General features: G+C 45.9%; 1 protein-coding gene across 3 annotated transcripts in view; it reads left to right on the top strand.

Moving 5' to 3' along the window:
* The window catches only part of UBN1 (ubinuclein 1), a 39,190-nt gene extending 13,839 nt beyond the window's left edge, over nt 1-25,351 (top strand). The window contains exons 8-18 of one of the 3 annotated variants that reach the window (XR_005785686.1): nt 4,632-4,702; nt 6,181-6,310; nt 6,478-6,596; nt 6,870-6,998; nt 7,184-7,330; nt 15,898-15,948; nt 16,043-16,085; nt 17,245-18,562; nt 20,203-20,446; nt 20,730-20,819; nt 23,125-23,143. Coding sequence is in view for 2 of the 3 variants with exons in the window: in XM_040459086.1 (XP_040315020.1) it covers nt 4,632-4,702; nt 6,181-6,310; nt 6,478-6,596; nt 6,870-6,998; nt 7,184-7,330; nt 15,898-15,948; nt 16,043-16,085; nt 17,245-18,567; nt 20,203-20,446; nt 20,730-20,819; nt 23,125-23,174 (2,397 nt within the window). In the remaining variant the exon portion in view is untranslated. Of the gene's footprint in view, nt 1-4,631; nt 4,703-6,180; nt 6,311-6,477; nt 6,597-6,869; nt 6,999-7,183; nt 7,331-15,897; nt 15,949-16,042; nt 16,086-17,244; nt 18,568-20,202; nt 20,447-20,729; nt 20,820-23,124 lie in introns of all 3 variants that reach the window. The other 2 variants (XM_040459086.1, XM_040459088.1) reach the window with 2 other exon arrangements.

The following is a 25,351-nucleotide window of genomic DNA, read 5'->3' as shown; positions in this document are numbered from 1 at the left end:
CTAGCCTCTGTGTATATGTTTTTATGCAGTTGTAATTATAGTTGTGAATAATTGTTTCCTGCTTTCTTCACTTAATAAATATTATTATAAAGCCCTCATTACTTTTGATGGTTGCATGAAAAAGAAGGCTTATTTTTAGAAAGTTACTTAGTGCCATTCCAGGGGACCCCCAGGTGGTCCATTCTCACCAGGGTCCTGTACTCGGGCACTTGGAGCCTCCTACATGTGTGCTGAGTGCTCTAAGCCCAGACCTCACGGAGACTCTGCTGGGAAAGCTATTCCTCCCAGGGAGAAAATGCCTATGTACACAAAAGTTGCATATAATTTCAAAAGCCATCCGTGGATATTTGGATCCTTAATAAGGAGCCCTGTCCTCAATCTTGAACTGGACATTGCATTTTTAAATTTACATTGAACTTGATGTACATAACTGTAACATTAGTAGTGTTACGTGTTCTCGCTTTATTTTTCACTCCCCTTGTTATCTTTTCTCGTCCTCTTTATTTTTATAGGAGTATTTAGTTTTAAAATTTTGGCCTTAGATGAAACATGTATCAGTTTCTACTGTTACCTAAAAAAACTGCCCCAAAATTTAGGGCTTCAAAGAGCATTTCATTTCTCCTGACTCTGGGTGCCTGGGTGGTTCCTCTTCTGGTCCTACCTGGCTCACTCTTGTGGCTCCATTCAGCTGACAAGTTGGCCGGGTGCTGGGACGGCTGGGGTGGCCGAGGTGGCCAGGACATCCGGCCTGTCCCTCCTTATAGTCTTTCATCCTGGGTTTCTTCAGAGCATGGCAGTTTCAGGGTGACATTTCAAGAGAATGAAAGTGGAAGCTGCAAGGCCCGTGAGATCTAGCCATAGAAATTCTGTGTTCACATCACTTCTCCCGTCTAATGGTTACGCAAGTCAACAAACTAGGTTGGAGGGTTGGGAAGTTAGAGGCCATCTCCTTGTGGCAGAATGCATATCCTGGGAGAGAAGGGGTCTGGGATCCTGTTTGTCACCTACCACGGTCCTATAAGCAGATCCTAATCTGATATGTATCCATCCCTTAGGGAATAATCTTTACTCTGAGAAGGAAAAATTAGATTTTTAAGTTTATTTTTGAGAGAGAGCACGCATGTGCGCAGTGCACACCTGAGTGGAGGAGGGTGGAGAGAGACAGAATCCCTAGTGGGCTCCGCGCTGTGGGGCCTCAGACTCACTAACTGTGAGATCACGACCTGAGCTGAAATCAAGAGTCGGATGCTTAATTGACTGAGCCACCCATGCTCCCCGCCCCCCTTTTTTCAAGTTTATTTATTTTTGAGAGAGGGTAGATTTACTTTCTAACTAGATGTGATGCTCGAAACTTTGAAAAAATATATTTGAAAACTTAACTATATTAAAGAGGTACCCCAAGAAGGCCGCCCTGGTGGATGCCCAAGCAATGTTCACTGTGTTCACTATTTAGCCTGTTTTTCATTTCCTGTTTCTTTGTACTGTATGCTCTTATGGCCCCAAAGAATCCAGTGATTTGATCTGATGGCTTTACCTTGTCTTCACTGAATAGGCCTTGATTGTGCCTTTTGTCTTGGTTGTTGGAAAGTTCACGTGTGTTGCCCCCTCAGGTTACTGTCTTGATGTAGTCTGGCAGCTACTCAGCCTGGTCCAGACAGATGAGCAGCTCTATTGACTAAAGCATAAACTGGGAACAATACTGAGAAAAGAAAAACAGAGACCTCATGTCCGTCACCCTTCTACTCTACCTGCTCACAGCTTACTCTGTTATAGACTTAGAACCCCTGCCTCACAAATCAAGGCAGACCTGGATCCAAGGAGAAAAGGGTAGGAAAAAACCTAACCTGTTTTGTCTTTTTTAAAAAGAAAATCATGCCAGCAAAAGCAGGTACAGTATATAAGGCTCTGACCTAGGTGCTGAGAGGCTGTAAGTGACTTTTCTTATAATTAAAACAGCTCATTAAAAGGCTTTTGGAACTATTGTAAAAGAGCATGACTGAACTGTTTCCATTTAATTTCATTTCTTAGTTAATCTAGGATTGATGGATTGAAACAACTCCTTAAGCAAGGGTATCTCTTCTTAGGGTTGAGGAACCTCACTTATTTCTGGAAGAGTATCAGATATAAATCCAGTTGTTCTTTTAGTTGGATTTATTTAAAAATACAGCCCTTGACTAATTACCTTCAGTGTAAAACCAGACCCTCAGAGATATTATCTACACAATTGAAAAGGCATTGGAAAAATATCTTAAAAGTTATATAGCCAGAAAACCTCCGACATACTGAAGAACTGCCTGATAATCTAAAAGTAAAATTTGAATGTAAACCGAAGCAGTTGATAGGTCTGCCAAATGGTGGGGCATTTGAAATACATGTTACAGTGATTAGATTGAATGAATACGAAAGTGCTTCTGGATCTAAGAAGTAGCAGTTTGTAAGCTTAAACAAAAGAATGACTCTCAAACTAAAATCATGCTCTCAATATATTAGAAGTGCCAAGACTTCTGAATACTTATGAAAATGTAAGAAATAGGTGAATGGATTAAAAGTTGCAACCTTTCTTTCTTTGATTTCCATCCATCCATTTCACCCCCTTTCATCCTGGGCCTTTGCACTTCCCTCCCTCCAGGGGTTTCCAGAGGCTTGACTTTTGTGTATTCTCTGCAGGTTCTGTTTGTTGGTACCAAACTTTTTTCCTCTGGTTGCATTCTTTCAGTAATACCTGTTTGTTCCTTCATCTATGCACTTAGGCGACATTTACTAAGCTCTTTACGTAATAGGCAGCTGTGGGAAATATATTGACAAATAAGATTCAGTTCTTGTTCTCCCTGAGCTTGTTCTCTGTAAGTGGACCAGTAAACATGTAAACAGGTGGCTGTAGGACAGAGCAGAATGAGGTAAGCTCTGTGATATTTGTGTGGCCAAGCAGATGGTCAGGTGGACAGCCAGACTTGAGGAGGTAAGAAACAAGCTCCTTGGGTATGTAGGAATCAGACTGGAACCCACAGGTTTGGCCTGGCGCATTGGAGAGATGGCCTTACAGGAAGCCCAGGCATAGGGCTGAGTTGGGACAAGGGGTTGTTGAATTGTTGGATGGTGGGGACCCCCTGGAATGTAGTGGAGAATGGGGACCATAAATGCCACATAAAGGAGTTTGGGTTTGATTCTGGGCTTGGAGAGAACTACCTAAGGGTTTTAAAGAAAGGAGTGGAAGGATTTCAGGAGGATGGAGTGTAGTTATTAGAAGTGGGGAACACAGGAGGAGGAGCAGAAACTGGTGGGTTTGGTTTTGGGTAAGTTGTGTGTCCATACCAGCAGATCATCCATCGACAGAAGTAATTGGAAATTCTAATCCAGAGCTTAGAAAAAACGTTTAGAGCTAGAGTGTTAGATTTGAGAGATCTACATGGGTTATGTGTTATTTTGAAGCTATGAAGGTGTAGAAGGTATTGGGAGAAGATAGTTTTAGATAGAATCTTGGACTCCATCTATTATTAAGGAGAGCTAATGACAGAGAGGGAGCAGCCAGAGGTAGGAATGGGTTGCAGAGGATACATTGAGGGGAAGGCACGTGAGGGGACAGGAAGGTGTAGGGTAGTTCTCAGTGCCTGTAGTCTCAGAGGGGTTGATCAGGGTTGATCGTTTGTTGTAAGACGAGAATCTCACTGCCTTTGTTTGCCATCATTATTCTAGATCAAGCCTGATTTTAGATATTTTATTTTACCTAAAGCCTTTGGACCAGCATCTCTTGGGTTTAGGTCAGTGGTTTTCAATCCCCTCCGCACATTAGAGTTACCAGGGTTACTTTTAAAGAGTGCACATTCCTGGGCCTCATCCCCAGAGATTGTGATGCGATCTGGACCAAAGGTCTAGGGTGGGGAAAACTGCCAGGTAATTCCAATATGCAGCCAAATGTGAGAATCTATGGTTCAGACTTTTACGGTGATTGCTTTCCTGACTTGTGCACTTAGTGCCCTGGCGGCCTGCGTGGCTGACACGCAGGGTGCGTACTGTGTTCTCGTGGGAAGCAAAAGACTGCATAGGAGCCTGCTATGCCTTGTGTCAACAGGTAGGAAGGTGTGTTAGTGGTTAAGATGGTCTGGTAATAGAGTTTGTGATAAACTGTTAAGTGGATTGTGAGTTTCCCAAGAATTGCAATGTCCTTAAGTGCTAAAGTAGCACATTGTTATTATTTAGGGGTGAGGGGGAATAAAGGTTTTCTAATCTTGCGGGTTTGTTGCAGTTATGATTGTTTTTGTACTGTGGAAGTATGGAAATTCCATCTCACAGTTGAGGTGATAGGGTGCTGGTCACAGGAGGTAACCAGCTGGTTGAATCAAATGCGTGATGATTGCTTTGACTCTGTATGATCGACGTTTATGTGACTGCTGTTTCGAGTTCTGGAAGAATGGACAGTCCATAGATGCTTCAGCGGCATTTGAAAAAAGCTGGATATACCAATTTGGGAGCATAGGGTGATCGTAGGTGAACTTAATCTGGGATTAGGGCTGAGAGGATTTTATCAAATCGGCAGGTGTTCTGTAGGGAAGGACTGGCCTTGTGCCTGTGGGTGAGTGTGTGGTTGTTTGAGGAAAGTGCACTAACAGATGTTACTGTCTGCTGTGAACCAGGCTGCCAGAGCTGCTGAAGGAGAGAGCAGACAGAAGTTCTTCACCCAGGATGTTAATGGCACCCTCCTAGAGTGAGTATCTTTTGTTTCCATGTGTCTGCTGCTACCATGCCTGGGTTGTGCAGGCCAGGGAAATGGGTGTGGATGGAACTGCCTAAAGATGACTGCTTCTGAGAGAAAAAAACGGTGATTATTTTCCTTTAGTTTATTTATTTATTTTTAAGTTTACTTATATGTATTTTGAGAGAGAGAGAGGGAGAACACAAGCCAGGAAGGGGCAGAGAGGGAGAGATCCCAAGCAGACTCCGCATTGTCGGCGCAGAGCCCAATGTGGAGCTTGAACCCACGAGCTGTGAGGTTATGACCTGAGCCGAAATCGAGAGTCAGATGCTCACCCGGCTGAGCTATCCAGGTGCCCGTATTCTTTTTTTTTTTTTTTTTTTAAAGGGGGTTGTTTACACCAAATATCTGTTTCCAGGAAATGGTAGGTCTTACTAACCTTAAGCAGCAGGTATTAATAGAACACTGTATATAATGATCATGGGCAGTTGGAAGAGGATTTCTTGGCAAGTATAAGATGAGAGAGGAAGTGTTGCTTGCTTGTGCAGAAAAGTAAGAGGTAACTTGGTATAGTCTCAGGAGCCTGCTCTCCTGGGGTCATTCTCCTCTCCCAAGGCCAGGGTATGTACATATCATCCCATGACACTTCTCCCGCATGCCTGATCCTCTGAAATATTGCACTGTATGAATTGGATTAAAAAAGCAGAAAAACCACATATATAAGTCCAAACCAGGTTCTTGGTATCAGGTCCTCCAGCCTTGCCAGCTTCTCTCTCTCTTGCATTATGTAGGAGAGGAAGCTTGTTGCTCAACAACTGAGGATTTTACACATGCAAGAACAGTTGTCAAGACTTGGGAATATTCTAGCAAATGAGCAGGATTGGGATTGGCCTCTTGGGTCAGAAAGCCTGGACTGTAGAGAGCACCTGAGGGTCAGCATACATGAGAAATTTGTGTGAACGGTAGCCTGCTGGAGCATGCCACATAAAGAGAGCTTGAGGGATTGAAAACAAATATTTTTTCTGCTGATCTAGATGGGGACAGTGGGAGGGGTGAGGACTTCCCTGACTTCCTAATCAGGGATAGAACTGGGAAAAAAGGAAATGCTGTTGGAAAGTATTTCCTGGCCACACCAAGTAACTCAATCACTTTCCATTTTGAAAGCTCTAAAGTTCTTGTTGTTTGTGATATTTAGTACTTCCGAGCTTGTTCTCTCGGGTTCTGTTTTCCTGACTACCTTTGACTTGGTCTTGTCTTTGACCTCAGGGTTTTGTCCCTCTTTACCTAACCGAGTTCATCAGGTGTGGAAGTTCTGATTTGGTGACTACTGGAGATCTGTTGCACTCATCACTTAGTTACATTGTGTGACTGATGACAAAAGGTTTGACCTGTTCTTGGCTCTTAGTTTTCCTCTCTGTGGTAGGGTGACCTAATGATGAGAGAAGCTCCACTGAGCTACGGACCCTTGATGACTCTGTTCTGTTCTTCAGCATAGAGGTACAAACTCGGGAGCTGAGTAGCCAAATCCGTTCTGGGGTATATGCCTATCTTGCTTCATTCCTGCCCTGCAGCAAGGACTCCCTGGTTAAACGTGCTCGGAAACTTCACCTCTATGAACAGGTAGGTGACTTTGGAATGGAGCCCCTTGGCTTTAGGGCCCAGCAGAGAGGGTAACTGAGTCTTCACAGATGCCACCTCTGCTGTTGTAGTGCCCTTGTGCAATAGTGTGTCCTCAGCATAAGAAGTGATACAAAAACCAGTCTTACACTACGTTCTGTTTTCTGCAGGGGGGGCGTCTAAAGGAGCCTCTCCAGAAGCTTAAGGAGGCCATTGGAAGGGCAATGCCAGAGCAGATGGCCAAGTACCAGGATGAGTGCCAGGCACACACACAAGCCAAGGTCGCCAAGTAAGTGTGTTCCATCGCTCTCACGGGACATCATCCTCTTGACTTTTCTCTTTCGTGTGTGTGTGTGTGTGTGTGTGTGTGTGTGTGTGTGTGTGTGTGTTTTCATTATTACATTTGTGAATGAGACTCTTGGCTCTTCTGCAGCATTTGCACCTTTTCTTAGAAGCCCGGGGTCGGGATGGGCAAGTGGGGGAGGGGGGTGGTGGGTGGGAGAAAGTAGTTCTTTTGTGGCCGTGACCCTTAGGGTCCCACTGATTTCTTTCCATGCTATAGGATGCTGGAAGAGGAGAAGGACAAGGAGCAGAGGGAGCGGATTTGCTCTGATGAGGAAGAAGATGAAGAAAAGGGGGGCAGGAGGATAATGGGACCCCGGAAGAAATTCCAATGGAATGATGAAATCAGGTGTGCCCAAACTGGGACCTTGCCTCATTGGAGGGTTTGTGGGGCCAGTGTCTGAGCATGTTCCCGTGTTTCTAATGAAGGTTAGAATCATTTACTTTAATCAGGGCTGCTGAAAGCACATAATTGAAACCTTGAAAGAAGGATTTGGGGTAGTTTGAAGTTTCTGACTTCTGCTTACTCCTCAGGGAGCTGCTCTGCCACGTGGTGAAGATAAAACTGGAGACCTACGATCTGGAGAGGAACAATAAGACCCAGTCTTGGGAGGACTATGTGAAGGCCTTTCTGGATGCTGAGGTCAAACCTCTCTGGCCCAAAGGCTGGATGCAGGCCAGGTGAGGGCCATGAGCAGCCAGTATGGTCAGTGTGGTGATGAGGTGGAGTGTTTTTGCCTTAAAGACATATATGAGTGCTTCTGTTGTGCCAGGCCAACACGGTCCCTTCCCTCAGGGAGTCACTGTCTAGCCGACTCAGCTCTGTTCCCACTAGAGGAGTTGGGGGCCATACTGGTTGCTGTGAATGGCTCTTACTCTTCCCTTGGAGAGCGAAGTTACCTATGGGGTTTTGACTTTGTTATTCTTTGTCACACTTCAGTTTGGAGTTGGCTGCATGTTCTTCCCACGTCACTGTGCTCTTACCTGTTTTGAGATATTGGCTCTTGGTAGAAGTAGAGAAGTAGTTTCATCTTGGAAACATGCTCCCGTTCTGAACAGAAGTCTCATTTGCAAGGAACAGGGCTGGCTGATTATTGGAGTTAAGTGCTGAACTTCTGTGTTCTGTAGCTTCCCATGAAAATGGACTCTGCAATACTTGGACAGGAAAGTTAGCTGGAGCTAGTGCTCTGTTCTTTTTTTTTTTAATGGGAGAAGATACACTTTACATAAAATTCACCATCTTAACCATTTTTAGGTGCACAGTGCAGTGGTTTTAAATACGTTCACATTGTTTTTGCAGCCATCACTATCCATCTCCGTAACTCTTTTCATCTTACAAAACTGAAAACTCTGTACCCATTGAACAATAACTCTGCATTCCCCGCCCCCCCGCCCAGATTCTGTGACCATCATTCTACTCTCTATGATTTAAAAAAAAATTTTTTTTTAATGTTTTTATTTATTTTTGAGACACAGACAGTGCATGAGCAGGGGAGAGGCAGAGAGAGAGAGAGGGAGACACAGAATCTGAAGCAGGCTCCAGGCTCTGAGCGGTCAGCACAGAGCCTGACGTGGGGCTCGAACTCACGGACTGTGAGATCATGACCTAAGCTGAAGTTGGATGCTTAAATGACTGAGCCACCCAGTTGCCCCAACTTTCTGTCTATGATTTTGACTACTACAAGTACGTCCTATAAGTGCAGTCATACAAAATTTGTCTTTCTGTAACTGGCTTATTTCACTTAGTATAATATTTCCAAGAATTTGTTTGTATTACACATTACAGAATTTCTTTCCTTTTTAAGGCAGAATAAAATTTCGTTGTATGTATAGATCACATTTTACTTATTCATTCATCCTAAGCTGATACTTAGGTTGCTTCCATGTTTTAGCTATTGTGAGCTATGCTATTATGAACTAGAGTGTACAAATATCTCTTCGACACCCTGCTCTCAGTTCTTCTGTGTATATGCCAAGAAGTGGAGTTGCTGGATCACATGGTAATTGTGTGTTTAATTTTGTCATTAATGTTAATGTATTTGAGAGAGTGTGAGTAGGGAAGGGGCAGAGAGAGAGGAAGAGAGACAAAGTGTCAAGCATGCTCTGCGCTGCTGGTGGAGAACCTGACATGGGGCTCGAACCGACTAACCGCGAGATCATGACCTGAGCTGAAATCAAGAGTTGGACTCTTAACCAACTGAGCCGCCCAGGTGCCCTTGTATGTTTAATTTTTGAGGAACTATCAATGTTTTCCATGGTGGTTTTATCATTTTGTATTTCCACCAATAGTTCATAGATGTTCCAATTTGTCTACATCCTTCCCAATACTTGACGTTTTCTGGGTTTTTGATAGTAGCCATTGTAATGGATGTGATGTGGTATCTCCCTATATATTTGATTTGAGTTTTCCTGGTGATTGGTGATGTTGAGCATCATTTAATATATAATATTGGGCCATTTATATATCTTTTTTTAAGAGAAATGTTTAAGTCTTTTGCCCATTTTTTAATCAGGTTCTTTTATTGTTTTAGGAGTTCCTTTTGTATTCTGAATACTAATCCCTTAACAGATGTGATTTCCAAATATTTTCTCTTATTTTGTCAGTTGCCGTTTTACTCTGTGGATAGTATCTTTTGATGCACACAAAATTTTTTTTTAATGTTTATTTGCTTATTTTGAGAGAGTGTGAGTGAGGGAGAGGAGCAGAAGGGGGAGAGAGAGAGAGAGAAAGAGAATGAATCCCAAGCAGGAGTCACACTCATTGTGGAGCCCAATGTGGGGCTCGGCCTCAGAACCGTGATATCATGACCTGAGTGGAAGTCAAGAGTCAGATGCTCAACTGACTGAGCCACCCAGATGCTCCTCAGTATGCAAAATTTTTAAATTTAATGAAGTCCAATTTGTCTACTTTTTGTTGCTTGTGTCTTTGATATCATATGTGAGATACCATTGTCAGATCTGGGGTCATGAAGCTGAGTTAATTTTTGTATATGGTGTTAAGGGTCCAACTTCATTTTTTTTTGCATGTGGATGTCCAGCTTTTTCAGCACCATCTGTTGAAAAGGTTGTGCTTTCCTCATCGGTCTTTGCACCTTTGTTGAAAAATCATTTGACCGTATATGTGAGGGCTTATTTCTGGGCTCTCTGTTCTCTTCCATTGGTTCATGTGTCTGCTTTTATGCCAGTTGCACACTGTTTGGATTACTGTAGCTTTGTAGTAAGTTTTGAAATCTAGAAGTGTGATTCTCCAGCTTTATTCTTTTTCAAGATTATTTTGACTGTGCAGGGTCCTTTGAAATTCCCTATACATTTTAGGGTGGGTTTTTCTACTTCTGCAAAAAACAGTCATTGGGATTTTGCTAGGGATTGCATTGAATCTGTAGATTGCTTTGGGTAGTGTTGATATTTTAGTAATATTAAGTCCAATCCATGGTGGGATGTGTTTCCATTTATTTCTGTCTTTAATTTCTTTTAGCAATATTTTGTCATTTTCATTGTGCAAGTCTCTTAACGTGCCTAGTGAGGTTAATTCCTGGTTTTTGTTTTGTTTTCGGATGCTGTTGGGAATGGAATTATTTTTGTAATTTCTTTTTCAGATTGTTCATTTTTTGTGTACAGAAATGGAGCTGATTTTTGTGTATGTTGATTTTATATCCTACTACTTTGCAAAATCTATTCTGAAAATTTTTTGGAATCTTTAGAGTTCTCTACATAAAAGATCATATCATCTGCAGAGATAAGCTTACTTCTTCCTTTCCAATTTGGATGCCTTTTGTTTCTCTTTCTTGCCTAACTGCTCTGGCTAGAACTCCTAGTACTACGTTGAATAGGAGTGGTGAAAGCAGGCATTCTTACCTTGTTCGTGATCTCAGAGGAAACGCTTTTAGCCTTTCACCATTGACTATTATGTTCGCTGGGGGTGGAAGCGGGGTTGGGTGGGATTTCATACATGGCTTTTATTATGTGGAGGTAGTTTTCTTCTATTCCTAGTTGAGTGTTTTTATCATGAAAGGGTGTTGAATTTTGTCCTGCGTCTTTTCTCCATCAATTGAGATGTTCACGTGGGGCTTTATTCCTTCATTCTGTTGATGGGGCGTGTCACACTGGTCAGTTTTCGTATATGGAACCACCCTTGCATTCCAGGCACAAATCTCACTTGGTCATGATGTATAATCTTCTTAAATCTGCTTCTGAATTCTCTTTACTAGTATTTTGTTGGGGAGTTTTGCATCGGTATTAATAGGGGATATTTGTAGTTTTCTTACAGTGTCTTTGCCCGGCTTTGGTATCAGGGTAACGCTGGCTTCATAGAATGAATTTGTATGTATTCCCTCTTCTTCAGTTTTGGAAAAGTTTGAGAAGGGTTGGTAGTGCTTAAAATACTTGGTAGAATCCACCCATGAAGCCATCAGGTCTGGGCCTTTCTTTTGTTGGGAGATTTTTGATCACAGACTCAGTCCCCTTGCTAGTTTAGCTCTAGTCAGAATTTTTATTTCTTTGGGAATTACTTGGTAGGTTTTGGGTTTCTAGGAATTTGTCCATTTTAAGTAGGTAATCCAGTTTGTTGGTGTGCAGTTATTCATAGCCTCTCTTACAGTCCTTTTTATTTGTAGAATCAGTAGTAATGTCCCCACTTTCATTCCTGATTTTGGTAATTTGAGTCTCCTCTCGTTTCTTACCCATCGAGCTAAAGATTTGTCCGTTGTGTTGATCTGATTTTTCTCTATTTATTCTCTGTTTTATTTATTTATGCTCTGATCTCCAGTGTTTGCTTCCTTCCTGTTGGCTTTAGGTTTAATTTGTTCTTTTACCAGTACCTTAAGTTGTAAAGTTAGGTTGTTGATTTGGGATTTTTCTTGTTTTTAAACGTTTATAGCTGTAAGTACCCTCTTAACATCCTTTTGGGTGTGTCTGTAAGTTTTGGTATGTTGTATTTTCCTTTTCATCTGTCTTTCAAGTATTTTCTAATTTCCTTTGTGATTTTTTTCTTTGCTCCATTGACTGTTTAAAAAGTATGTTTTCTGATTTCCACAATTTTGTGAATTTGTCAGTTTTCCTTCTGTCGTTGATTTGTAGCTGTAGCCTCTTGTGGTCAGAGAAGATACTCTGTGTAATGTCTATCTTTTTAAATGTCTTTAGACTTAATTTGTGGCCTGTGTCCTGGGAAGTGTGTCGTGTACACTTGAGAAGAATATGTATTCTGTTGTGGGGTAGAGTGTTCTGTGTATGTCTGTTAGATCTAGCTGGTTTATATGTTAAGTCTTCTGTTGTCTTATTTGTCTTGTTTCTAGTTGTTCTATCCATTAGTGTGAGTGAGGTACTGAAGTCTCCAACTCTTAATGTAAAATTGTCGGCTTTTCCCTCTAGTTCTGTCAGTTTTTGCCTCAGTTGCAGGAATGTTTATGAGTATTATATCTTCCTGCTGTATTGAGGTGTTTATTAGTACATAATGACCTTTTTTGTCTTGTAATGTTTCTTGATTTAAAGTCTCTCTTATCTGATGTCAGCACAGCCCTCCTTGTTTTCTCTGGTTACTCTTGGTGTGGAATATATTCTTCCACCTTTTCACCTTCAACTTGTTTTTGCCTTTGGATCTTAAGTGAGTTTCTTGTAGACAGCGTTGAGTTGTTTATCCATTCTGCTAATCTCAGTGTTTTGATTGGAAAGTTTGATCCATTCATATTTAAAGTAATTAATGGAAGGAAGGGCTTGCTTCTATAAATTCAGTGACCTGTGAACTCTGCTCCCCTACAATTCTGTCCTCACCCCTTTTGGTTGTTGATGTCACAAAATTACATTTTTATACATCATGTGCTCTAAAACATAAGCTGATAATTCTTAGAGATACATTAGTGTGTTAAATTAGGTAGAAAACAAGATTTGGAGTTACAAACCAAAGTGATAGCAATGCTAGCTTTTATACTAATGATTACTTTTTTCCTTAAAGTTTTAGTCTCTTAAGTCATGTAGAAAATAAAAAGCACAGTGACAAACCATTTTCATGAGAATACTAGCTGTTATAATTGCCCTTGTATTTCCATTTCTGAGATCCTTATTTCTTTGCATGGCTTTGAACTACTGTTGGTTGTTCTTTTATTTGACCTCACAGGGTGCCCTGGAGCATTTCCTTCAGGGCAGTTTAGTGCTCACGATTTTCTTCAGCTCTTACTCATCTGGGAGTACCTTTTTTTTTTTTTTTTTTAAATATATATATATATATATATTTTAAAATCTTTATTTATTTTGAGAGAGAGAGAGAGAGAGAGAGAGCGCGTGCGCATAAGCAGGTGGAGGGGCAGAGAGACAACAGGAGATAGAGAATCTCCAGCAGGCTCCATGGAGCCTGACGCAGGGCTCAATCTCGCAACTGTGAGATTGTGACCTGAGCTGAAATCAAGAGTTGGATGCTTAACCAACTGAGCCACGCAGGCATCCCCATCTGGGAGTATCTTAATATTTCTCCCACTTTTGAAGGACAGCTTTACTGGATTTGGATTCTGGTCTGACCTTCTCTTTTAGCACTTTGATGTTTATTTTTATTTTTAAGACAATGCGAGAGACAGAGTGCAAGCAGCAGAGGGGCAGACAGAGGCAGACGCAGAATCTGAAGGGGCTCCAGGCTTTGAGCTGTCAGCCCAGAGTGCAACGCGGGGCTCGAACTCGCGAACCGCGAGTTCATGATCTGAGCTGAAGTCGACGCTTGACCAACTGAGCCACTCAGGCGCCCCCTCTTTTAGCACTTTGAGTATATTAGCTCACTATCTTCTGGACTCCCAAGTTTATGATGAGAAATCTGTTGATAATTTAAATGATGATTTACTTCTCTCTATGGGTTTTGAAGATTCTGTCTTTGTGTTTTAAAAGTTCAGTTATAGGGGCGCCTGGGTGGCTTAGTCGGTTAAGTGTCAACTCTTGATTTTGGCTCACGTCGTGATCTCATGGTTCAGGACATTGAGCCCCCTCATAGGGCTCTGCATTGACATCATGGCTCTTGCTTGGGATTCTGTCTTTCCCTGTCTCTCTCTGCCCCTCCCCTGCTCATGCGCAGGCGCGCGCTCTCTCTCTCTCTCTCTCTCTCGAAATAAATAAAACTTTAGAAAAAAAAGTTTGATTATATTGCTTTGTGTGGGGTTCATCTTAGAGTTCTTTGAGCTTCTTGGATTTTTATGTTCATCTCTTTCACCAGATTTTTGGAGTTTTTAGCCAGTTTTTGTCCACTATTCTCTCTGCCCTTTGCTCCCTCTTCTTCTGGGACTTGTACAGTGTGTGGTGTGCCTTCTGCTCCAAGTGATGGTGTCCCACATGTCTCCTACGCCCTGGTCACTTTTCTTCAGTCTTTTTTCTCTCTGTTCCTCAGCCTTGGCGATTTCCATTGTCCTCTATTCAAATTTGTGGATTTTTTTCTTGTGCCTGCTCACATCTGTGTTTGAACATCTCCAGGGAATTTTTTGTTTCAGTTATTACACTTTAAAGCTCCAAAATCTCTTTTTGATTTCTTTTTAGGTTTTCTATTTCTTTATTTCCATTTTGTTCACACATCCTTTTTTTAATTTCTTGGGAACATCCATCACCTCACATAGTAACAATTCTTCTTTTCTTTGACGAGAACTCTTATAAGATGAACTCGGCAACTTTCAAATTTACAATTCAGTATTGGTAACTGTGGTCACTGTTCTGTTTATTGATTTTATTTTTGTGAATGTTGTGGGTGGTCTCGGTGCCAGGGAGCAGCCTGTGGTGTGAACTTTCTTCCCAGGTCTTGACCAAACCCTTCCTTGGACTTGTATAGTCACTTTCTCATTTTTCCCCATATATACAGTTGTTTTGAATGTTCTGGTGTTTAATGTCTGTCTCCTGAAAGTGGGAAAGTGAATAAGTGAAGCGGGGACAAAGGGCACTGGTTTTTCAAATCCCCTGGAAGTCACCTCAGCCAGAGGGGCAGGGGCATGCAACAATGGTTGGTAGAAGGGGACAGCAGTGGCTGCCCACCTCTTTGCACCTCTGTGATGAAAAGCAGCAATTAGCAACCGAAGCAGAGATTTCGCCGTAGTTGGACAGGGTCCTTTTTGCCTGCCCTACTTCCCACAAGCTGCGTGCAAGCTGCTGCAGGAACATGTGTATACCTCCCTGCCGTGGTGCTGGGGTCAGGAGGCTGCATCTGTGCTAAGGGCTGAAATTGACAGCAGTTTACCCTCCAGGCCTTTCCCCTCCCCACCCCCCACCCCCAGCCCCCCATGGTAAGCCTTCAACACACTCTAGCGTTCCCAAATAGTTCCTTTAGACAGATTGTATTATTAGTGCAGTTGCTGTCCAGGAGGGTGGACAGTTTCTGGTGCTTCCTACTCCACCACCTTCCCAGAGTTCAAGTCATGGAACTTCCTCTCCTTGTCTCTGTACCTTCTTTAGGTGGAAATGCTCTTCTCTCTTTACAGATTGAATTTCTTTCTTTTCTTTTCTTTTTTTTTTTTTCAACATTTATTTATTTTTGGGACAGAGAGAGACAGAGCATGAACGGGGGAGGGGCAGAGAGAGAGGGAGACACAGAATCGGAAACAGGCTCCAGGCTCTGAGTCATCAGCCCAGAGCCTGACGCGGGGCTCGAACTCACGGACCGCGAGATCGTGACCTGGCTGAAGTCGGACGCTCAACCGACTGCGCCACCCAGGCGCCCCTTCTTTTTTTTTTTAATGTTTATTTTTGAGAGAGTGTGTGCATATGCAGGGAAGGGGCAGAGAGAGGAAGACAAAGGATCCTAAGTGGGGTTTGTGCGCTGACAGCAGAGAGCCTGATGTGGGCCTTGAACTTACAAGCCAAGGTCACTCATGATCCATAAAGTCTGATGCTTAACCTACTGAGCCACCTAGGCATCCCTGTGAAATTGCATAGGGAGGGTCACAAAGAAAATTTTGTTGTGTTTTCCTGGGAAAAGACATGCTGTGGGTCACTCCACATTTGACCTTTGGAAGGGGTAAGAATCAGCAATAAGGAAAGCACTGCTGTCTCTAGGGGAAAAATCCTATGAGAAATATTGGGGCAGAGCCATAGCTTTTTTGGGTCACTCCTAGACTCTTCGCTTTTGAATGGCCAGTGTGGCTACTTTAGATCCTCTCACTAGGAATCCAGCTCACCAGTCCACTGATATTTAAGGCGTAATAGCCACTGAGTACCAGGGGTGGTAGGAAAGCTCTAGAAGAAGAGTGCCTGCTTTCAGGGAGCTTGCGCAAACCATCCAGTGTTCTCTATTTCAGGACTCTGTTTAAGGAGAGCAGACGAGGCCATGGGCACCTGACATCAATCCTGTGAGTCCGTGTTTTCTCTTCCCAGGACTACTATTATTTTCATTTCCTTTGTGGATCTCCTCTAAACCTTTTCTGTGTTCCTTCCTTTTACTAGGGCCAAGAAGAAAGTAATGGCCTCATCCAAAATCAAGATGAAGGTGAGTCAGCCTGCTCTGGTCATGTACCATTCTCCATCCTCCAGCCATGCACGTGAAACCTGTCAGTTGACCATAGCAACTCGTCGAGCTTTGCTGGACTGGGAGGCAACTCTCCAGGATGGCATTCTTGAGGTTGTACCAAGAGGCAGCCTGCCCCACTACAGGTGCCTGAGGTTGGCAGGGTAGAGACCTGAGCTGGGCCACATAATATCTTCCTGCCTTAGTTCTAAGAGATCATACCCACCTGGCCAGTTCCTGGGGGTGGTGGTGAGATTTAAGTGAGGTCTCCCGACCTCCCTCTGAGGAGTGAAAAGCCCCTGCAGATGCTCAGGTCTTGCAGTGTGGTGGTAGATTTTTCATGGAAGAACACTGCCAGCTAAGTGGTGAGCCTGGAGGAAGCTGGCTTTGTTGCATTTGCCTGGCAGAGATGGAGGGAAGTACAGTGGGTAGAGAGCAGAGACCGAGAACCATCTTAGGCATTGCAGAAACCTCTCAGTGTAGTAAAAATTGCTATTGTGCCAAAATTTTTACCAGTTCCTGTGCCCTTAACACACCTAGTCCATGGGAGTAAGCTGTGCAGATTCTGTATTCCTAAGTATCTGTTGAGCTCCTTCGGTGTCTCAGACACATGGCAATAAGCACTCAGGATGTGGCATTAATGAGGTAGACCCTGTTCCTGCTCCCGTGACAGGACTTTTCCTTTGCGCCCAGCTGAAGAGACGGGTGCTAGAGAAGATCAGGGAGGAAAAGAAAGCTAATTCAAGGCAATTCTCATGCCATGCCTCATTTTCTGAGTGCAGCTGGGAGCACTCTGAGACCATGTGAGGCCAACAGGGAAAGAGCATCTCTTGCTCAAGTGTTACACTTTTTCAGAAACAGAATAAGAGTTTCTTTGTGGATGGATGTGTACTTAACAAGAAAGCATGCTTGGTAAGCCAGTCCCAGCCAGCCAGACATGAGCCAGAGAGGGCGAAGGGGTAGCAGCATTTTCAAGTGCAAGCAGGCATGGCAGCTACTCTGCTCCTCCCCTGTTTTGTGACCGTGCAGGAGAGCCTGGGTTTTGGGGGCCTGTGGTGCTCTTAGGTTTGCATCCTCACCACAGGGCCAGCGTTGGCATCTTTGGACATTTCTAACCATTGGAATTTCTCCTTTCCTTTAGGAATCCTCTTCTAAGCCTGACAAAAAGGTTTCCGTCCCATCAGGTCAGATTGGTGGCCCCCTGGCTTTGCCTTCAGAACACGCGGGAGGAGGCCTGAGCATCGGGGCCACAAACAGGGAGCTCTCATCCCAGGCATCTGGCAGCCTTGCTAATCCTGCTCCTATCAACCTTGAGGACTCCTTGGATGGAGACTTGATCCGTAATTCAGCGTCCTCATTGGAGGTTGTGTCCAAGGAACTGGCTGTGCTGAATAGCAGAGCAAGTGGGAGCTCTGAGTTCACATTGCCTGCACCCTCGAAAGCACCCGCAGAGAAGATCGTAGGCGCCGTATGTACAGACGAGAAGAGGAACTTTCCGAAGCCCAACCCTTCCGCCCCATCGCCTTCTAGTTCTCTGCAGTCTCCCCTCAATTTTCTAGCTGAACAGGCTTTGGCACTGGGGCAGTCCTCTCAGGAGAAAAAACCGGAGAGTTCTGGCTACAAAGAGCTGTCCTGTCAGGCTGCGCTCAGCAAGGGCCTGCCGGAAGCACACCAGTCCAAAGCAAAGCACCACGGCTTGCCACGGACGTCTCACACACCCCAGGCGGCAGCTCCTGTGCCCGGCCCCCAGGTGAAAGTGTTTCACGCGGGTGCTCAACAGCAGAAGAGCTTCACCCCCCCAGCTCCTTTTGTCAATAAGCTCCAGGGCCCAAAGCCTTCCTCCCCACAGTGCCATCGTTCCCTCCTCCAGCTTGTGAAGACAGCAACCAAAGGCCAGAGCTTCCATCCCTCCACGCCGGCCTCGTCAGGAGGCCCCCCGGTCTCCAGCAGCACCTCTCATAAGACCCCAGCCTCATCCTCCACTGCCCCGAGCCATCCAGCAAAACAGCACTCCGCTGGCTCTTCAGGGCCGTCTTACAAGAATAGTCCCTTTGCCAGCTCTGTCTCTAAACATGGGGTTTCTTCTGGCAGCAGCTCTTCCTCTGGAGGAACACCAGTCCAGACCTCTACTTCCGGGAACCTGCTCCCCGGCGTACAGCCTCCCTCCACAGGACAGTCTGCCAGCAGACCCGTCCCAGCCTCTGCAGTGAAAAAACCACCCGTTTCCCAAAAGCTGACCCTGGTGGCCCCTCCGGGTGGTCCAAATGGAGACTCCAGTGGTGGGACCCAGGGAGTGGCAAAGCTACTGACCTCCTCCCTGAAGTCCAGCGCAGTTAGCAGCATGACATCGTCTACCTCCTTGCCAGTGAGTGTCCTGGCACAGCAGTCCGCCCCTCGTGGGTCTTGTGGACAGGGCCGCTTGCCTTGCCCTGGTCGGAGAGAGAGATCCGACACTGAAGGTCAGGTAGGAATAGTGAGCCCGGAAACTGGAAGGAGGCCTGGGCTTCCTGTTTGTAGGTTTTTGCTTTTCTAGTGGTAGGAATCCCGGGAGAGCTGGAAACTTCTCCTGAGGATGAGCAGAGGGAAAGGACTGGTTTGCCAGAGGTGCTATGATCCTGGGTGACACAGAATGAGCCACAAAACTCCTTTCACATTTCATAGCCTCCTATTTGTCTATCTCTCAAAACAAGTAAATGAAAATGGCGTCATCTCTCAGCTCATCAGTTTTGTGGAGATGTTCATGCCCCAGGAAATCAGTAACTTGTAAGAGTGATTCCCTTTTGGTTGGATTTTAAAGGACTCTGCAGGTCAGATAAAGGCAGTTTGACAGAGTCCAATGGTCGATGAGGCTTGCCGGTAGGTAATTACAGGAAGTTTGGATGCAGGCTGGGGAAATGAGAGAGCAATTGTTTTCATGTTTCCAACATAGAAAATGACTCTGGTGTTACAAAGACAACTATAGAAAGGTATGTACAGCAGGATCTCACCTACCTCTACCCTAGCTCCACCCCTGCAAGGTAGCTGTGTTCCTTAGTTTCCAGGGTTTTCCCATCTCTTTATAACGACAGAGGTCAAAACATACAAATATGTATGTGTGTGTATGTTTAATGTACATAAATACCAACACACTGGTGTTTGTGTGTACCTACATCTGTGGATGTTTGGGTAAGATGGTCTTCCTTTCTTACACAAAGGAGTAATTTATACTTGGTTTAAAAAAATTTTTTTTTTAACGTTTATTTTTGAGACATAGAGCATGAGTGGGGGAGGGTCAGAGAGAGAGAGGGAGACACAGAATCCGAAACAGGCTCCAGGCTCTGCACTGTCAGCACAGAGCCCAATGCGGGGCTCGAACTCACAAACTGTGAGATCATGACCTGAGCCGAAGTCGGACGCTTAACCGACTGAGCCACCCAGGCACCCCTATACTTGGTTTTTTAAATGAACATGGTCCTGGGAGCCATTCCATGCCAGTTTTTTATTTTTTTTAATTTATTTTTGAGAGAGACTGAGTACGAGTGGGGGAGGGGCAGAGAGAGGGGAGGACACAACCCAGAGCAGGCTTCAGGCTCTGAGCTGTCAGCACTGAGCCTCATGTGGGGCTCAAACCCACGAATCGTGAGATCATGACCCGAGCCGAAGTCGGACGCTTCACCGACTGAGCCACCCAGGTGCTCCTCTCCGTGCCAGTTTAGAGTCCATCCTCTTTCTTCCTTTGAGGGCAGCAGTGCAGGGGCTGCCGTCACAAGGGGTGGTGTACAAGAGGGTCCCTGCCCTGCACGTCCATCCCCAGCTTTGGTTTGTGAGTGAGCTTTTTTTTTAAAAAAAATTTTTTTTTTTCAACGTTTATTTATTTTTGGGACAGAGAGAGACAGAGCATGAATGGGGGAGGGGCAGAGAGAGAGGGAGACACAGAATCGGAAACAGGCTCCAGGCTCCGAGCCATCAGCCAAGAGCCCGACGCGGGGCTCGAACTCACGGACCGCGAGATCGTGACCTGGCTGAAGTCGGACGCTTAACCGACTGCGCCACCCAGGCGCCCCTGTGAGTGAGCTTTGAACAGTGCTGGTGCTCTGACCGTGCTGTGTTTCCTCCCCAGAAAGGAACGAGTGGGGCTGTGCTGCTGGCCAGCTCCTCGCCCTTAAATCTGCTGTCTGCGTCCTACAAGTCTGGCAGCCCGAAGCTGCCTGGAGCCATGAACTCCAACTCCCTAGGGATCATCTCCCAGTTTCCTCTCCATGTGGTATCCTTCAGCGCCGAGTCCTCTGCCAAAGCAGGGGTTTCCAAGGATGCCATCGTCACGGGTCCTGCCCCTGGGACGTTCCATCACGGCCTCAACCATAGTAAGTGCTTCTCTGCTTGTCTCCTTGTGCTGGATGGACAGAAGGTTCCCCACTGCCTGTGCTGATTGATGAGTTCTGTTGTTGTGTGCTGGGTTCCTGTGTTTGTCTGGTGTGTGACCCTGGGCAGCGTTCCTGGGAACCGTGCTGAGCCCCCTCCCCCTTGGGGTTCTGACCCAGAACCAGTCCAGGAGGTTGTCTGGGCTCTCGACCACTGAAGCATCTTTTCTGTTCCTGTCTTCAATGTGTGTGTTTTGTTCTTTTCTCCCCTCCTGTTTTCTCTCAGGTCTCCTGGCTGGCTTGCACTCCAGCCCGCCCCGTGCAGCGCCTCTCCCACACGCTGCCGTGTCCACTCACGTCCCGCAGAGTCTGCCAGGTAATTGCCAGGTGGTCAGAGTGCCACACGCACCACGCGGCATTCTGCTCTCCACTCGTTCAGATGCCTTGTCTGCTGCCAGGGAGTTCAGTGTCTTCTACTCGTTGTCATTGTGTTGTCCTGGTTTGTCCTTGAAGGCTCTGGCTCTTTGGGGACTCCAAGAGATCAACATAGGCTTCCACTTTGGAATTTCCCCTCATTCCCCACTTGGGATTGCCACTGGGTCGGCCTTACCCTGTGTGCTCACAGGGGAGGCAGTGATGGCCTGTATTCAAAGCAGGGGAATTCCCTTAGCGAAACTTGGTGCTTAACATTGGTGCTCATTTCCAAGGGTTAATTGGGGAACCGGAAAGTGTTCAATTAAGTTGCTATACCTTCCAGGTGCTGCAGCTAACAGAAAGCTCTCAAGGCTTTATTTGCTTGTTTGTTTAGAGAGAGAGAGGGAGGGAGGGAGAGTGTAAGGGTGAGAAAGTCACCTGGGGGAAGGGCAGAGAGAGAGGGACAGAGAGAATCCCAGGCAGGCTCTTTGCTGTCAGCATGGAACCAGATGCGGGGCTTGATCCCATGAACCCTGAGATCATGACCTGAGCTGAAATCAGGCATCAGAGGCTTAATGGGGTGCCTAGGTGGCTCAGTCAGTTACACATCTCCCTTTTTGGTTTTGGCCCAAGTCATGATCTCATGGTTAGTGAGTTTGAGCCCCGCATCAGGCTCTGTGATGATGGTGTGGAACCTGCTTCAGATTCTCTCTGTCCACTTCTGCCCCTCCCCAACTTGGGCTTGCTCGCTCACTCGCTCTCAAAAATAAATAAAAAAAAAATTAGAAAGAGTTGGACCCGTAACTGACTGAGCCACCCAGGCACCATAAAAAGTGCTTAAAGCTTTATGTGAAAGGGAGAGCCCAATGGTGAGGTTTTAGGAGGGACCCTTACCTGTGCTGCCACAAAGTATGCCCAAGGGAGCAGCCTTCGGTTGAGTTCAGGGGTGAAAGCAGACATTCAGGAACACAGCTGGGCAGTGTTCCTTTTCTTTTCCTGCTTTTCATCTCCATAGAGCAGTGGTTTTCAGAAAAGGGTGTGGTATTGCTGTGAGAAGGCAGCTGGAACCTGATTCTTGAGTACACCTCATGGGACCCTGGTGCGCAGGCTCACCAGGTCTTGGTTTTGGCTTCCTGCTCTTACTACGCCAGACCTGCTCCAGAGGGGACCAGTGAGGCTGCACTGGTCAGGCGAGAGCCATTCTGCAGGATGCTGAGGCTGGGGTAGCCCTGGTGTGCGGGTACCGGGGTGGGAGTTAGGGAGCTGCCTGGCTGGGCATGCCTGTGGCCTGATGTTTCTGAGTGTAAGCTCCTCCATGTTTGCTGTGGGTCCCTGACCCCCTGCCCCGAGGCTGACATATTCCTAGTGAATGCTGGAGGCCTTTTGCCTGTAAGAATGGATTGAAGATTTATAAGGTGGAAATTTTGCTTCTTTAGAGAAAAGAACTGAAGGGCTAAGCCTGTGTGAACAAGGGCTCTGTTTTCCTCTAGGGAAGCGGTAGCTGCAGGGGACTCACCTCACAAACAGGTGGCTGCTAGTGTAGCTAAGAGGGTAATGCGGGGTCACAGAACCACCTAGGCAAGACCTAGGTTTGAAAGATAGTCCTGCCTCTGCTTGCTTTCAGGAACTGTCACACTTTGAAACAAAGAAAATAATTTAAGAGCCATTGGAAACATGACTGTTGGCCTGTGGTATTTTTAGTGCCAAAAAAAAAAAAAAAAAAAAAAGGGAAAGTGCTTTTTTGTACCATTTCTCCATTTCTGTCTCCTTTACACCTTCTTCAGGTTGCAGGATTCCATTGAGTGGTTGTAAATGGAAAGCTGTGTGACTGCGTCTGCTTTTTGCTCTCTTTCCCGTGCAGACTCAGAACACTAGCTTCTTAGCACCTTGAGCTGGTTTCGTAGGACCTGAGGATTCTGATGGTGAGGGAGTCTCATAGCTGTTTGAGTGCAGCACGGTCTTGGGACCTCACACAGAGCCTAGCCCGCCAGGGGACTTTGGTGGTGGCCGAGAACACACGCACTCCCGTGGCAGGCATGCGTCGGGCCCCTGCCTTCTGGTGCTCCGAGTGCCGTGTACACTGCAGGCTACTGCAAGCAGCAGTGCACTCAGCCTCCATCAGGGGTTTTTGGGTTCGTCTGAGCCTTGGAACTCAGCTTTCAGGGGCTTTTGCTAGTTGAGTGATCCCCTTGAATTTTTGTTACTGCTGCCTTAAAGGAATCCGAGATCCTCAAAGACTTGTGTTGTTTTTGCTTATTTTTTTCCAGATGCTTCTCAGCTTCATGGAAAAGGGCCTGGTGTACCACGGAAATTGTGACCTCTTCAGAGGAAAGGCCCGACTCACTTAGGTCTGGGTGGAAGCTGACCAAGTAGGTCTCAGAAACTGGATAATCACTATGCTCTTTCTGCCAATTGGTTTCCTTCCGGCGAAGGTGTGAGTGCTGAGTGGAGCATCTCTTGGCACTGTGATGTGCCTTCAGTGAGGGGAGCAACCCTGGGCTTCTCTGTGGAGGCACTGACTGGCCTGGTGCCCCGGGCCCCGTGGCTCTGTCATGGACAATCGTTGGAGGGGCAGCTCTGGGCTGGGGCGTGTGGTGGGTCTTGTACGAAGCTGTGGTGTCAGGGCAGAGCAGGGCGCACCTGTTTGAAACCTGCCTGACCCCCTGGCATTTGGTCAGAGTACCTCCTGGTGCCCTACTGATCAGGGACCCCTGGCCACAGTGGGATCCCCGATGGTCATGGTGTCCGTCCCATCCTCAGGCTGTGTGCTCAACAGGACAAAAACCCAGGCTGACACACAGCTGGGAGACTTACCTTGTCTTTTTGAAAAATACTCAGAACACCTAACGTGTGCTCATTGTGTTGGGGGCCAGCTTCTCTGCTGAACATGACAATGAAGCTCTTTCAGAGAAAAGACTTTTGTAGATTCAACAGTTGTGACAGGATTTTTAAAGACACTTATTTTGGTCCAGATTTCATCATTACCATTAATGCATTGGATAGAATGCATGTCATATTATAGTAAGACATAATTCCAGTGCCTTTATGGTGGAGCAGAATTAGACACACGTCCATTCGGCTTTCTGAGTGGATTTCAGATGAAGACTTTTTTAAAAGATATGTCTGTATTTAAGACATAGCCAGTTTGAGTTTTTTACAGTTGCACATCCTAATCTGCCATCCTGACTTGAAGGTCATCTGGGCCCCCAGACCCCAGGTCCCAGTATAGCCAGGGCCCCCGTTTTGTTTTTTCAGAGTTCATTCAGGTGGACTGAAGAGCCCCAAAGCCCTTCATCTCTGAGGGCCAAGGATATGAGGGGCTCCAAGTCAAAGACATTCCAGTTTGTTTTATTTAGAAACCATTCTCAGGCAGAGCTGCAGGAACAGGCCCCTGTGAAGCATCTGCCATGTAGAAACAGGCCTTGACGTCCTGGGGCTCTCCGGGCAGCAGGGCTGTGCGCTGACTTGAGGGCGGTGCGCTGATGAGCTGGGAGAGCGCGCCGGAGACAGGCCAGGACAGCTGCCCTGGAGCGCATTCAGCCAGCGGCTGCTTCACACGGATGTTTAGGGCACTTGCCTGTCCTGTGGAGTGTGTCCCCCAAGGCCTATCTGAACTGACTGCTTCAGCTAAGTGATTGCAAATATGTTAAGAGTCAACAGCCTTCTCAGAATGTACACCTGTGTGGAGATACAGGCAGCTCTCTTGGTTCCTGCCTTCCAGGGTACAGTGCTCAGTAACTCACAGTTATGCAGAGGTTTGCCTTGTTTCCAGCGGGGCAAGACCTCACTCAGTTATCCGGCTAGGCCTCTGCTTTTTTTTTTTTTTTTTTTTTTTTTTTTTTTTTTTTTGTAAGAACCAACATGTGTTTCACATCTGGCTAACGTGGATAAGTGGATTCCTTATCCCTTATTTTATATATTAATCTTTTTTTTTGCAACTTGGGTTTCCAGTTTGTTTACAGAGTAGTCTTAGGTAGTAGCAAAAGAGCCAAAGAAGAGATTTGTATTGCTGAGCTCAGAGCCGTGCAGAGGCCTTCCGTGAACACTGAGCAGTGGGAACTCTCCAGGCTTCTCCGCCCAAGAACACCCAAGGTCCCTTCCCTGCAGCGCTCGCACCCTCCTCCCCATGTACCATTGAGTGTGCAGCTGGAGCTGAATACCCTCATTTTTAGGAATCTAGTGATGCCTCTTGCCTCAGGGAAACGTTTCTTTGATGGGGAGTTTATGAGATTTCTTTTTCTTCTTTATGCTTTATTTGTGGTAATGAAAGAGTGAATGACCTAAACAGCCATGGCTGGGCAGACGGGCTGGCAGAGCGGGCTCCCCGGGGTCTGGGGCTGCGGCGCTGCGGGGCTTTCCTTGGAGCAGCCGTTCCTTAGGTGTGAGAGGGGCTGTGGCTTTTGTGCGGCGCGACGATGTTGGTGTTGGGGGGTGGTGTGAAAATTGTTAATCTTGTATAAAGCAACTCAATAAATTGTTTCAAGGTTTCCAAAA

Source organism: Herpailurus yagouaroundi, unplaced genomic scaffold (assembly GCF_014898765.1).
Source record: "Herpailurus yagouaroundi ecotype Mexico unplaced genomic scaffold, PumYag 222, whole genome shotgun sequence".
NCBI lineage: Eukaryota > Metazoa > Chordata > Mammalia > Carnivora > Felidae > Herpailurus > Herpailurus yagouaroundi.
The sequence above is the reverse complement of the archived record's forward strand: the minus strand, read 5'-3'. Positions and strand labels throughout refer to the sequence as shown.